The sequence below is a fragment of the Euprymna scolopes genome, chromosome 30 (assembly GCF_053919585.1).
Source record: "Euprymna scolopes isolate OS-2025 chromosome 30, ASM5391958v1, whole genome shotgun sequence".
In the NCBI taxonomy this organism is placed as follows: Eukaryota; Metazoa; Mollusca; class Cephalopoda; order Sepiida; family Sepiolidae; genus Euprymna; species Euprymna scolopes.
Genome location: NC_136511.1, coordinates 42,982,871 through 42,998,568, shown reverse-complemented (window position 1 = coordinate 42,998,568; position 15,698 = coordinate 42,982,871). Strand labels below are relative to the sequence as shown.

The window sequence follows — 15,698 nt, the reverse complement described above, 5'->3', positions numbered from 1 at the left end:
TAGTGGAGGAGAAATCCTTCATGACTGAGACAATTTTTATTTTTGTTCCTATCTAGAGTGCTCCTTTTTGGAGAGCTGGATTTTAACCACATTAAAAACCGACTTAGTGTTTAACACTCTGCCCTCGTGGGGAAGGAAGTAAATAGGAAAATAAGATGAGAATTATAGTCCGAATAAATACAAATTAATTCAGATCATTTAATAATGTTAAGAACAAAAATTTTAACATCCACATTTTGGTGTGTCTTTGGATGACTCGACAATAAATTCCTTTATCTTGCACCGCAACATAGAAACTGTAATTTTTTTAGCATCTTTCTAGAAAAAATGTCCATTTTTTTTCATTTTTTTTTCTTTCTTTCTTGATCAACGTCCAACTCAGAAGAAAAAGATATGTGCAAACGAATTTCTGTCAGCCATCTTGAAAAATGGCGGATTACATCTGTACAAGAATTCATTTGCGAAAATGAGACTTTATAGTCACGGTTGACTGAACCTGCAGATACGGTTTCTTTATTGCTAATCCCGACAAGTATTTACTTATAAAACCAGACTTTTATGATTACGGATTAACAAATAACGTATATTTTTCCCATCTCTCCTGAAGACTAGCCTTGTCTAATACTGTGGACAATGAGATTTGTGGATATTTGTAATGAATAAACACCAAGTGTATTTTTGTGCTTACAGAGTGAATTAAGTCTTCACGGTTTAAATTTTACCCGAGTTAGACGATATGAATTTTGAAAATTGTGAAAACTGTTGTTGTTGTTGTTGTTGTTGTTGTTGTTGTTTGTTTGTTTGTTTGTTTGTTTGTTTTTGTTTTGTTTTTTGGAGTTTTTTTTTTGCTAAACTATATGTTTAATTTAAATTATTTATTCTCTTATTTTCCGTTTTCGAACGGATCTATTCATCAAAAGCTAAACTTACTTTCGTAGCAAACATTAAATTAGCAGCTGACATGTTCGTGTCAGTCTTAACATTCGATGCGTGATAAAAAGGTAAGCATTTTTGTAACGTTTCATTTTTTTATTTTTTTACACAGTGGTCACCACTTATCAAGGCCGGGAAGCCACTCAGGGATAAGGGTTATTGCAAGTACAGTACGTTAGTGAGGAGATTTGATGAAGTGTTTACTTAAGGGGACGGTTCATTAGGAATTTGTTAACGTTGGACTTGAACACATCCAAGTTGTTGTTAGGTAGGAAGCAGGCAGACGGAACAGAGTTCCACAGGCGTGCAGTTCTAAGAAAGAAGCTTTGTTCATGGAATCTACGTTTTGATTTAGGCACAGATAAAGAGTGGGGGAAATTTTTCACAGTGGATTCGGCTAGACGGGTGTTTTTCGTGAAAGATTGGCGAGGGGGGACCAGAGATTGGAGTTCAGACGAGTACCTGCCATGGAAATAACGATAAAACAAGGATAGACTCGCAACGTCTCTTCTGTGGGAGAGAGGTTGCAGGGTAGAGAAAAGGGCATCTCCCACTAAGCCACGAAGTCTATTTTGTACTCTGTCAAGGCAGGATAGGCTGTTTTTAGCAGATATGGCAGCAGTAGTCCATCATTGGACTACTTGGGTTTTATATAGATAGAGAATTGCATCAGTAGTGAGATATCTTCTGGAGCGGTAGAAGGATCCCACCATCTTTCCAGCGACCTTGGCAACAGACTTGATGTACGTGTTCCATTTCAGATCAGGAGTAAAGGTCAAACCCAGAAGCTTGTCAGAACACGGGGCCTCTCCCAGACGAGAGACATCCATCCCAATTGATTCCAGATGGGGATCAGAGCGTTGATGATGTAAGGATAGGAGTTTGGTTTTAGATGCATTGAAGGTAACCAGCCACGTCTTCCCCTTCTGAACCACGCGCTCGAGATCAGAGGAGAGAGAATCAGAGAGAACTTTGTCATTTACAGCCTTTGATGTGTTGCCGTAGATGGTCGTGTCATCAGCATAGATGTCAACGAATAATTTAAGTATATGTTTAGGGAGGTCATTAATGTAGATCAGGAAGAGAGTTGGGCCCAGAATTGACCCCTGAAGGATCCAGCATTAATACTGCAGGCCTCTGATTTTTGTCCATCGACCACTACTCTTATGAGCCTATCGGAGAGAAATGATTTAATGATTGAGAAAACATTTCCAGTTATACCGTAGCTGGAAATCTTGTGAAGTAGACCCTTATACCATACCTTGTCGAAGGCTTTTGATATGTCACGAGCAATTGCCCTAGAAAGGAAGCCTTTGTCAAGAGATTCACTAATCCTGTGAGATATAACCGTTAGCACATCTGCAGTAGATCTTGCAGAGCGGAAACCATATTGTGTGTCACTAAGAAGATTGTTTCTGCTGAGGTGGTTGACTATTTCTCTATTTAATATGGATTCCAGCAACTTACTCATGACACACAGGAGACTTATTGGTCTGTACTGAGAGGGAGATGACTTTTCACCTGAATTCTTAAATACAGGGCAAACTAATGAGGTTTTCCAGGGAGTCGGAAAGCACTTCTCCTTAAGGCAGCGCTTAAACAGTTTCGTAAGTATGGGAGCAAGTTCTGGTTGAAGCTTTTTTAACACTATAATTGGGATGCCGTCAGGGCCAGTTGCTTTACTGGAATCAAGGTTCTTGATTAGCTTGGCGACCTCATGCACGAATATTTGTATGTTACCTACTGTGTTCTGTGTTATAGGAGGAAATATGGGTAGTTGATGGCCTTCATCGCATAGGGTAGAATTAGCTGCAAAATTCTTTGCAAATAGTCTGACCTTGTCTGATGCCGACGAGATGACCTCTGGTACATTGATAATGGTTGGGATAGAACGCACACTTCTGTTCAGGATACTATTTGTTATTTGCCAAAACTGGTGGGAACCAAGCCGCTGATCAGCTACCTTGGATTTAACAGACTGGACATATAGCTCTCTTGCATTTTTATTACTCTTTTACAGTGGTTGCTGGCAGTCCTGAAAGCAGCTTTAGTCTCAGTGTATCTATTACGTTGGTAGCTATGGAAAAAGTGATTTCTGTGCGCGATAGCAGCAGCATATTCTGGGGACAACCATGGCTGGCTGTTAGGTTTTTGTTGGAATTTTTTAGATGGTATGAATTGATCTATGCCCACAATTAACCATTCGGTCAGATCTGATACTATAGAGGACACTTCCTTTTTAAACATGGAGTGCAGAGGTAAATCAGATATGAATGTACGGAAGCTATCCCAGTCAGCCATAGAGTATTCTATATGTACTATCCCACCTAAATAAGAACTGCTCCATATGCAAGATAGAGCAGATAAATCAAATTAAAGTCAATCAATGAATTTAAAAATTTATGACGTGAAATGTTTGAATTTAAAATCAAAAGATTTTTATTATTCTATGTTAGACAAAGAATACATTTGAAATCTTTTAACTCCTTGTCCTATAGGATTTCGATGTCTACCAACTCTTCAAAGGAGAAAATATTAGCAAATAGTTATAATGGTTTACACCTTATTTGCTAAAGTCAGGATAAGAAGTTAAAATATTTCAAATGTATTCTTTGTCTTACATAGAATAATAAAAATCTTTTGATTTGAAATTCAAACATTTCACATCATAATTTTTTTTATTCATTGAATGACTAAAATTTCATATATATATATATATATATATATATATATATATATATCATTAAAAAATCATCAGTTGCATTGTTATCCACTATTGGAATTTGTCTAGGTGCTTCATCCTGTGGTTTATTCTTGACACAATTGGTCAGAAGTATTTGATGTCTAAATTGAATGTAGTTATAGAGTTTCTGTCAAGCGATTATGGAAAGGACAGCGTGCTTCATTAAGCAAATTAAAAGAGGATTAGTGATGAGCCGATTGTAGATTCCTTGAATGAAATTCATTAGTTTAAATCGCCAAGGGATAATGAGCCGGAAAGTGGCGGATACGTATGTGTGGTATTTGTATAGTTGCATTCTTCGATCCTAATATCGAAATCGTGTCCATAAAAACAAAACAGATAAAGTCTCACTTTCAAAGAAGAGTGACAAATTCCAGAGAAAAGAACACCGAAACAAATCCAAGAAAGAGGATAACATGTCTTTAAAATAAATAGGTAACGCTACACAAAAGTTAGAAACGAGAATATCCCAACATATGATTGAACAAAGACGCGCGTATGCAAATGCATACAAAATTCAAAACGACGTCACTATAAGGGGGAAAAAAGTATAAAAAGGAGAAAATAACACGTCAGAGTCGACGATCACGTGGGTGATGTCACAGCCATAACGAGAAGTCACTCGTGATGGGAGAACGAAGAAAGAAATGTCGTTGTTACAACAGAAATGAGTCGAGTTATTACTTGTCCTCTGTTCCTTGCGACGTGGATTGCTTACAACGTGTGGGTCCTGTGAGTAAGAAAAGTAGAAAATCCGAAGAAAATAATACTAAAGAAAGAGAATAACATGTATTCAGAATGAATAGGTAACACTACATAAAGGTTAGAAACGAGAATATCCCAACATATCCCACCTGTTATTCGCACGCGAAAGGTTTCAGCCACATTTCGTATTTACAGGTAAGATGTTTTAAAAGTTAGATTTTTGCATATATAAAGGAAACTTGGGGAAATCGCTTAATTTAGTTTTTCGAAATATAAGACACCATGATCTCGTAGGTCGAAACGGGAAGGTGTATGTAAAAGAAATACCGCACAGACAAACTGATAAACAGACAAACAGGGACACGAACAGAAATATTTTCAGAAAAAGTAGGCAAAACAACCCAACGGTTAGAAATTAAAATGTTTCAACATATCTCACGTGCTATTCACACATAAGGTTTTGGGTATATTCGAGATTTTAAAGGCGTATGAATCTACCATTTTGAAGATATTAAAAAGGTCAGATATTTGTATATAAAGAGTTTTTCATTGCAGCAAAATTTAGGACAGTCAATAATTTCAGAATGTTTATAGAAGACAATTTTATCTTATGACGGAGGTGACGGTTAAAGAAAGCTAAACATACGCACAAACCGACAAACAGACAAACAAGCAGGCAAACAGACAAACAATTGCGTACGTTCAAAAGAAGATATATAAGAAATCCAACGTTATTTGTGGCATGATGACTAAAACTGCCTGCCAAAAAGTCAGTTTGAAGATGATGTAAAGGCTGTTTATCTCCCTCCCACGGCAGAATGGCATAAAGGTCTCCACTCTAATAGGTTACACTTTGTCAACTTGGTCCCAACCCCTGTCCCATCGCCGCAATGTTGCATCTCTGTGTCTGTTTTACAAGTATTTTAATGGGACGTGTTCTGATGAACTCGTTACACTTGTGCCACCTCGACGTACATATTCCCGATAAACTCTCTTAGCAGCAAAATCACACCCCTTCACTGTTGAGATTCATAAATGCCAGAAAGCTTTCTACTCCATAGAACAACTAGACTGGAGAATTCCCTAACTGTTCTGATATGCAGAAGTTTAAATGTAACGTAAACCAACATCTTAATCTTTCTTAGGCATGGTACCAATTAGTAGTCCCTTACGTCCAAGTGGCAATATGCCTTGTTTGATGTGAAAGTAAGTTAAAAAAAAAAAAAAAAGAATATGGGATTTGAAGAGTCAGCGCCCTCTTACCTGCAGAATATACCTAGGCAGTCCTGTCGGCATTACCGGGTGGGTGCGCCTTACATGATTATAAATAAATAATAAACTAACCCTTTCTCAAGGGAAGAAGAGTAACCCTCCTAGAACTACACAGGATCAGATATATACCCCAATCAATAGGAAACAAGCTATCTCAACAAGGGCCTTGATTCTGTTGGCTTTGGTAAATTGATTCAGTATAAATTCTGTTCTCAATCATGTGACGAAGCTCTCCCTAGAAAGTATTCAAATCTAATGCATTCTTTCTTTCTTTTTTGCGGACTGTTATCCTCATCTTCATTGTTATTGTTGTTTCACCACGTTTCGGCTAACTCATCCTCTGGCCTTCTTAAGGTGATTAATCGCGACGGGATAAAGATGCTGAATCTTGTAACTGTATCCCCACTAATTACTGCCTTCCATAGTTGTTGTTGTCTCGCTATATTTTGGCCAATTAATCCTCTGGTCTGCTTTAGGTAGGATCAAAATTGCTATCTTCAGACAATACTCACCTGGAACCGTAAAGACTCAACGCCTCTACCCACGGGCCCTGAAAGTGATTTTAAGGTTTCATACATCCAATTTTATGTTCTTATCTGATCTTTCATTGTCGGGTCGGTTCCGAATGGTATTGTTTTTTTTATTTTTATTTTATTTTTATTTTTATTGATTTCTTTAAGATGAAGCCTCATAATTTGTACATTCATTCCTTTGGGGGGGGGGCTATTATCCTCATCATCATAGTTGTTGTTATTTCGCCAGGTTCCGGCTAACTCATCCTCTGGCCTTCTTCTGTGGTAAGATAACAACTATGGAAGGCAGTAATTACTGGGAATAAGTTACAAGATTCAGCATTCCTAACTCGTCACGGTTAATCACCTGAAGAAGGCCAGAGAATGAGTTGGCCGAAACATGGTGAAACAACAACAATGAAGATGAGGATAACAGTCTGCAAAAAAAGAAATGAATGCACAAATTATGAAACCTCATCTCAAAGGATCCCCCCAAAAAAAATGTATTCAAATCAATTGTTTGTTTTTGTTTAAGTGAAAACATTTGTTATAGGAAATTCTTTCCACTTTTTTAAAAGGTGTTCGAATAAATTATCACATATTTTTAATTCTTATCGACATTAAAACGTGAAGACCTTGTCAGCAGACTTACAGAATCGGAATCTGAGGAAGTCGGTGGTTTTAGAAAAAAAAAGTGGAGTCGGATTCGTAAGAGTGCTACGAGTTGGAGTCGGATTTTTTTTTTATCTCCCAAGCATCACTAAACAGTCTGAATATCAAGAAAACATTAAAATTAGAAGTTGACTTTCTTTTTTTTTTTAATTCTACCAAAATCTACGAAATCGAAATTTTTAGAATCCTAAGAGTCGTAGTCAGACTGGAAACTTTGTTTTCATCACCCTGGACACGTCCCTGTTATTCGTGGCAAGCCATCGATGCATTTTGAAGGTGCTGACAATGGTCCTGTTGTCATAACTTGGGTCGCTACAGAGCATGTTTTACGGCGGTACATCTCCGATCGCGCTCGTTGAACATTATGTCACTTTCAGACATGATAAAAGGCTCCTATCCCGCTTAGGATTTGTACACAACAGGCCAACTAGTAGATGGTCTGCAATAAAAACATACAAAAAAGAAAACCAGTTTTCATCAAACGGAAATGGAATCATGTCATCTTTTCTAGAGCGTCAATTTTATCATTCCTCCCTGTATAGATGTACTTGATCATCAGGGAGGTCACACATTCGTTTAGATCAATGGTTCTCAACCAGGGTTCACGTGGACCCCCATGAGCCATGTAACATTGTTATGGGTTCGATTTTTCTTCAAAATAAAACTTGCTAAAAGTCCCTTGGATTTCTTTATATTAATGAAAAATAAAATAATAATATATTGGTCCACCAAAATAAAGAGAAAACGAAAGAGGTTGAGAAGCACTGGTCTTGATAAAAGGTCTATTCTCTCTCTCTCTCTCTCTCTCTCTCTCTCTCTCTCTCTCTCTCTCTCTCTCTCTCTCTCTCTCCCTCTCTTACGTCCCCTTATCCTTTTTATTTCCATCATCATCTCTTTCTTCCCAAATATATCACTATTCCCACATCTCTTTATCTCTCCCGCTATTGCTCTTCCTGATACCTCTCTCTTATTTGATGGATGACATCATCTTTTTATTGTGTCAACCACTTCACACAAGTAATTATTTTGTTTAGTGTCGCAAGATAAATTTCTTAACAGCTTTATCATAGTCTATGAACTTTTAAATAACATTAAAGTGGAACAAATAATGGAAGTAGTTGTAACCCAATAGGTCACGAGTGGTCTATTATTTCTCTCTCTCTCCCTCTCTCTCTCTCTCTCTCTCTCTCTCTCTCTCTCTCTCTCTCTCTGTGCCTGTATATATAATCAGTACTATTATTATATTTTAATTACACACACACACATATATATATATATATACATATATATATACATATATATATATATATATATATATATATATATATATATATATATATATATATATATAATTCCTTTTATATGCAGTTTTTCTTATTATGACAGTAACGGAAAGTTACAACTGAGATAGCTCAACACTTTGGGTTTTTTTTATTACATTATCACCCCAAATAAGGCATGCTGCCACTATGATGAATGGGGCTACTATCAGAGACCTCAGAGACCTAAGTTCCAGGGGTATAAGTAGGTAGTTTAGCAGTAAGATGTCTGTTCACATTACACTTGAACTTCTGCATGTCAGTACAGTTGGGAAAGCAGGAAACCGGAAGAGAATTCCAAAGTCCTACCGTTCTGGGGAAGAAGCTATTAGAGTAAAAGGCTTGGTGTGGGGCATTATTAGTACCAATGGTCTAGGGCCTATAGTTCGCTTGCAAGGTCGAATTAATTCGACCAAGTACATGAATATGTTGATTGAGCATTTTCTACCCTACTTTGGTCGGAATTTGGATGAGAATCCCATCTTCCTGCAGGATAATGCTCCCATTCACACAGCTGGCAATGTCAAGAGGTTCCTGGAAGAGCATGATATTCTGTGTTTGGATTGGCCTGCACAATCGCCAGATCTCAATCCTATCGAAAACGTATGGCATTACATCAAGCAACAGCTACGCAATGATAAAATTCCAAATTTGGAAAAATTTTAGACAAAAATTAAAGAAAAGTGGGATACCCTTTCGCCGGAGTATTGCTGCAGTCTAATTCAAGGAATTCCCAAAATTGCAGGCAGTCAAATTGCAGAAGGGCTATGTTACTAAATATTAACAAGTTCATTGTGTTCCTGTTGTATTTGTTTTGCATTAATGTCCTAAACTTACATTTAAATAACAAGTTTCCATTGTGCGGACTTTCTTTTTGCCTCCTCAATTTGAAGTTATTTTTTTAAATTGACGTGGACACTAGAATATTTCAATTAAAACTCTAATATGAACAGGTAAAATTATAGAAGAATAAAAGGCCAATAAAATGAGGTTTGTTTAAACTGTTACATTAAATTCAGCTTAAATTTGCAGTTTTTGAAAAATACAAGTGCGGAATTTCTTTTTGCCGTCTGTATATATATATATATATATATAATGTGTGTGTGTGTGTGTGTGTGTGTGTGTGTGTGTGTGTGTAACCACGTATGGAGGGATTACTCAATCCTGCGTCACTGGGCAAATTAGTATGATCAGGCCGTCGCCAGCCCCTAAACACAGAGGGCTTACTCTAAGTCCCAGGGACTACAATTTTATCTTTGTTTAGTGATGGAGCCTTCAAAATGTAACTAGACACTCACTGGTCGCTGGAATTACCGCTCTAAAGCTCTGAACACACAAAACGCGCACAACCCTAAGTCCGGGTTATAATACCTTTAACGTGGTGGCTGGCTGTTCGTCGTCAGATGCTGTAATCGAGTTCTGCTTCGAGGGAGCTTTGGTGAATGGCTGGTATGTCGCTTGTCTCCATGCAATCTGGCATTGGTTGTTGTGTCAGCGCTGTAAGTAACTATATTTTCAAAACAAAATGGTTACTAATCGGGTGCTGCCTGTGTTTTAAAATAGTGTTATATATTTATGAGGAACGTTCCAGAAGTCATACCTCTTATTCTTTTATTTCGCCCGAATGGATAAGAGGAGATTGCAAATTGTATGGTTACGATTATTGAACTTATTTATGACCTGAAAGTTTCATCTCTTTCTTGCAGATACTGACGGTGTAAGACTCTAAGAAAACAACACCTGTCATTGATGTGCGTCAGAAGCAAAGATTGAATTCTCCCATGTAGAAAAAAATTGTACTGATCAACGTTCACTGGTGCCTGTTGAACTGTTACAAAGTCGATGCTGCTGATGTCAGCATAGTTAGGAGATGGGTTCGTCAATTTCAAAGTGGCAACAAAGACATATGTGACAAAGCGCACTCCAGACTTTTACGACCGAGGTATCAAAAGAGACTGGCAAAAATGCATTGAGAATGGTTGTGACTATGTAGAAAGATAAATTCTGTTGCTCGTTTTTTTTTTGTTTTTTGTTTTGTTTTTTTGTTTTTTGTGTTTTTTTTTGTGTTTTTTTTTGTTTGTTTTTTGGGGTTTTTTTTACAACTCCCGTCTTCGTGACTTTTGAACTTGTTAGTTTTTGTTAAGATGTCTTATTTTAGGAACGGGCGTCATATATAAACCAGCTGAAGATATAGCTCGGAAATTGGTTCAATGGAAGAAGAATCAAAAAGAGTTTGTGTAGAGAAGCCACTAGAAGCATCATCTCTCTAATTCCAACTCTTTCTTCCTTCCTCATCATGGAAAGGTCAATTGTAACGAGATACTGTCAGAGCTGTGCTGCCTGGAAATCCGGTTCCTGGCAGGGATACTTATAGCGAACTTCGTTCAAACTCATCGGCTTAACGTTCACATGGAACATGAATTGGAACTGATACATTGAGGGCAAGGCCAAGGCTGCTGCAAATAATGTAGCTTCTCTCTTACGTGCTAGAAAGTTACGTAAGCTCTTGTGAAAATTCCAGAGTTGGTCGACGTCAGGATTTGTCGTCCTTTGGCCGTCTCTGTGTGGAAAGCAAAAATGTTGAACCACAAATCAATGGCGTGAGCATAGCAATGTTGCGTTCGCGCCCTTTTCTTAGAGTTTTCCGTCCCAAACCTTCTCCGACTTCGCATGCAACCTCTAAGTCTGTGTGCTGTCGGAGGTTAAAAAAAAAACTGCATCTTGCAGATTAGCGAACAGCTGCGATCAACGAGAAGAACTTTATGCAGACCAGTCACACTTGAGGCACAATCTTCGTGAGCTATATACAAAATACTGATTCGCTTTACAACAATAACAAGAACAAAACAATATCAATAAAGGAAAAAAGTTCGAACACAACCAATTTTATTTTACTTGGAAGTCACCACTTATCAAGGCTCGAAGGCCACTCGAGGATGAGAGTTAATGAACGTAATTGGTAGTGATGCTGCCACATCAGAGACGTTGCGAGCCTTCTTTGTTTTATCTTTATTTATTTCCATGGCAAGTGCTCGTCTGAGCTCAAATCTCTGGTCCCCCCTCGCCAATCTTTCACGAAAAACACCTGTCTAGCTGAAACCACTGTCAATATTTTTCCTCACTCTTTATCTATACCTAAACCTAAACGTAGATTCCATGAACAAAGCTTCTTCCTTAGAAGTTCACACCTGTAGAACTCTCTTCCGTTTGCCTGTTTCCCACCTGATTACAACTTGGATGTCTTCAAGTCCAACATAAACAAATTCCTGATAAACCGCCCCCTTAAGTAATCCAATTTATAAAATCTCCATTACTAACGATTACTACGATATTAACCCATTGATTACGGTACACGCAATAACCCTTATCCTCAAGTGGCCTTCGGGCCTTGATAAATGGGGACTCTCATGTAAAAAAAGGTGTAGTAGTGTAGTAATCGTTAATGGTGTAAATTAGGTGGAATTTGATCATTTATGGAGACGACTTAACAGGAATTTGTTTACATTGGATTTGAAAATGATCCACAGGCGGGCAATTCTGGGAAAGAAGCTTTGTTTATGAAATCTGCGTTTAGATTTAGGCACAGGTAAAGAGTGAGGAAATCATATATAGTGGTTGTAGCTAGTCGAGTGTTTTTGTGAATAAAACTAGGGTATGAGATTAAAAATATAATGCTTATACCACGAGGTTACTTGCGTACTTACTACAGCATAATCGTTTTCAAGTTCAATGTCAACAAATACTTGTCAAATCTTTCTCTTTAAGTAATCAAATGCTGTCCATTTCTCTCGTCATTTCAAATCCTCACATAGCTTTGTTCATCATTTAATTCGCCATCTCATAATACCTTATGCTCGGATGGCTTTTGGCCTCAGTGGTGGTTCTTTACTATAAACAATTCACGATCATACCCATTAAACTAATTCGGCTTTAAAAAGTCATGATTGTTTTTTTACAAAGGGGTCACAATATATCTAGGCCCGGAGGCAACTCGAGGATAAGGGTTAGTGTGTGCACGGTAGTCATTGGGAAAATAGCGTAGTAATCGTTAGTAGTTGAAATTTGGTATAATTAGATTAGTTAAGAGGATGGTTCAATGAGAACTTGTTTACGTTGGACTTGAAGACGACAATATTGTAGTCAGCTGGAAAGAAAACCAGCGAAACAGAGTTCCACAGGCGGGTAGTTCTCGGAAACAAGGTCTGTTCATGGAATCCACGTTTAAATTTAGGTACCGATAGAGAGTGGGGAAAAATTTTGATAGCGGTTTTGGCTATACGAGTGTTTTTGTGTGCGTGTGTGAAAGATTAGCAAGAGGGACCATAGATTGGATCTCAGTCGAGCACTTGCCATAAAAATAACGAGAGAGCAGAGACAAGCTCGCAACATCTCTTCTATGGAAAAGAGGTTGCAGAAAAGAGAAAATGGGCATCACCTTCTAGATTACGAAGTCGATTTTGGGTAAATCATTTTTAAACCTAACAAAACTTCCATGAATAGCGTTATACGTTCCCATCTGTGAAACTCCCCACTACAAGACTGCCTCCTTGTCGACTACAACATTGTCGCCTTCGGGTATAATGTTAGCAGGTACTTATCAAGCTATCCTCTTACGTAATCAAACTCTACTTATTCGTCTTAAGTTTCCAATCCTCTCACAATATTGTTCGTCCTCTTACTAACATCCTTATTAACCAGTATGCCTATTCTCGAGTTGCTTTTGCCTTGGTAAGTGGTGATGTATTAATATTAATGCAAATTTTAAGTCATTATATCTTTTAGTTTATTACTAAAATAAAAGTCAGGTTCCAACGAAAACGTGTCTGCAGGGCACAGATTATTTAAAATTGGGCAGATTCCTTAGATATGATCGCCCTAGGCTTCAGTCTGGCAATCCTGCAGATCTAAATGCGATATTTACCGCCATTATAAACAAATTTCTATAAAATTGATAGTCGAATCGCAAATTTCTACGCAAACTTTTGGATGCGTTTTAATTGCGTGATAGCAAACCGAAAAATTATACAAAATCATTACAAAACTCATGAGATAAACAAGTGTCTTTACCTTGGAGTTGGTGAAGTGGCGCCCTCTGACGACAGCGTAAGTGCATATTTTTCCCCGCGGTGCATCTTCGATTGTCGGTCACGTGGTATACTCCGATCCGTGCAAGTAGATATGTTTGCTTTGGGGATACGACGAGGGAGTGGACGAAAGATAGCACGTTTGTTATAGTAGATATGAATGCTTGTTTGGTGTATACCTTTTTTTATTTTAAAGTTTGTTTCTATTAAACTTTGTATTTGTTGGTGTTGTTGTTGTTGTTGTTGTTGTCTATGTTTTGGGGTTCCTTTCTTAATGTTTAAGCGTTAAGGACACGTTAGGGCGTGGTATTTTCGCCCCCCAGGTCAGAAACGTGTCTACGTGACCACTTTAGCAGTTTACGTGTTTATTTAAACGTGCCTGCGTTTCTCGTCAGGAGTTGTTGATTAGAATAGCAAAGTTAGTTGGAATCAACAAAAACAAAGAACCGCGAAGATTTTTTGTTCAAATTTCTTAAAAAAAAAAAAAAAAAAAAAAAAAAAAAAAACTGAAAATGAATAACTATGATTCTTCGAACTAAAAGTAAACAATTTATCTACTTTCAAATGTTCTTCATAAACTAAAGAATATTTAAAGAATCTACACAAAAAATATATGAAGAATATCTACAACGAATATTTAAAGAATCTATAAAAATATTTAAATAATTTATTAAAATGATATTTAAAGGATCTACAAAAATATTAAAGAATCTATTTTGAAAAAATAAAGAACTTATTAAAATGATATTTAAAGAATCTATTAAAATATTTAAGGGGGCTATAAAACAAATATTTTAAGAATTTATTAAAATGATATTTAAAGGACTTATAAAATAATTAAAGAAACTATTTTGAACGATTATTTCAAACATGTATTAACACTATTTAAAGAACCTATAAAAATATGTAAAGGATCTACAAAGCAAATATTTAAAGAATCTATTACAAAGTGCTTCTAGAATCTATATAAAAAAAAAAAGACTTATAGGATCTAAAAAATATATTTCAAGGGCCTATGAAACAAATTTTTTTTTTAAATCTGTTTTAAAAAAAGACTGATATCAAGAATACGTTTTCTGTTAGATTGTCTTAGATAAATAACATGGTTATTCGATAAAGTGAAATTATAGAAATCTTTCAACACATTTAATTGCAAGGGCGTATGATGCGTGCGCTTTAGGAATGGTCGGTGCTTACAAACTTCGCGTAACACTAAAGCTACTACTAAAAACTTTGGATACTTAGCGGTTAAAGAATAAGTCTAAAGGCGTTCCTCAGTTTATATTTACCGTTCTATACTAAGAGTTCTATGGTGTAAGTCGGCGCGCATATATGTAGTTATTCTCGGGGCGAACTGTAATACTTAATATATATGTGCGTGTGCGATTTACACGGTTGTAATTCGACCTCCAGCCAAAAAAAAAAAAAAAGTAGTGTAAGTATCTATGGATGTTCTTTTATGAAGACAGACGAAGAGAAAATTATCTTTTTATGAGAATAAAAAAGAAAAGAGAAAAAAAAACTGTTTAGTTTTTTGTTGTTTGCTTGTTTGTTTGTTTGTTTGTTTGTTTTTCCTGCTTTTTCTTTTAATTGTTTAAATGTTCACTTATATTTTAGTTTAGTCTAGTTTATTTATTTGTTTAAATATTTATTATTATTATTATTATTATTATTATTATTATGTTAGTTTCGTTTTTATTATTATTATTATTATTATTATTATTATTATTATTATTATTATTATTATGCTAGTTTTGTAGTAGTTTTGCAACCCAGTTATATTTGGTTAAATGACTTGTGTGTGTGTGTGTGTGTGTGTGTGTGTATGTGTGTGTGTGTGTGTGTTTCAATAAGGCGGCTTTTTTCGTAGTACATCGAACTTCACTATCGTGCTGTTTTTGTTGTTGTTTTTTGTTTGTTTGTTTGTTTGTTTTTTAGTATCCCGTTTTCTTTCTTTAGAGATTCTTTTACAAAAACACTATTAAAAGCGCAGATTACTATTGAATACTATTGCGAGTCCGGAAATGTATTATTTCCTTTCGGTTAAATAAATAGAGTTAAGCTGACTAAACGATGGAAATGCGATTAAGGTTTCTATTTTGTGCAGTTGCGCATCTGTTTCTGCATGTGCAAAGTAAGTGTGCGCATGTGAAGCTCTGAGTGGGGTGACCGGTGTCTGGGGCAGGTGTGTCCTTCGGGGGTTAGCCGAGGTCGCGTTACGGAGAATACTCAGCAGAAGAGAATGAAAACAAGAGCTTGTGGATGGGAGGTTAACATGAGAAGCAAAAATATAGCGATAGATTAAGAGAGGGCGAAAAGTAAAAGGAGAGAGAGAGGTGGGGGAGGGAGGGAAAAGATGAGTTAAACATTTTCGCTTGTAGGCCTCTCTCTCTCTCTCTCTTTCTCTCTCTCTCCCTCGCTCTCTCTCTTTCTCTATCTCTCTCTCACGCACTTACTC

The 15,698-nt window shown here is 36.7% G+C and overlaps 1 protein-coding gene across 1 annotated transcript in view; it reads right to left on the bottom strand.

The window, feature by feature from the left end:
- Positions 1-13,740, bottom strand: part of LOC145254775 (protein-glutamine gamma-glutamyltransferase K-like) — a 553,491-nt gene extending 539,751 nt beyond the window's left edge. Inside the window, exon 1 of the mRNA XM_080113548.1 lies at positions 13,224-13,740. Within this exon, the coding sequence (XP_079969674.1) occupies positions 13,224-13,288 (65 nt within the window). The 5' untranslated portion in view covers positions 13,289-13,740. The remainder of the gene's footprint in view (positions 1-13,223) is intronic.
- Positions 13,741-15,698: the final 1,958 nt, after the last annotated feature.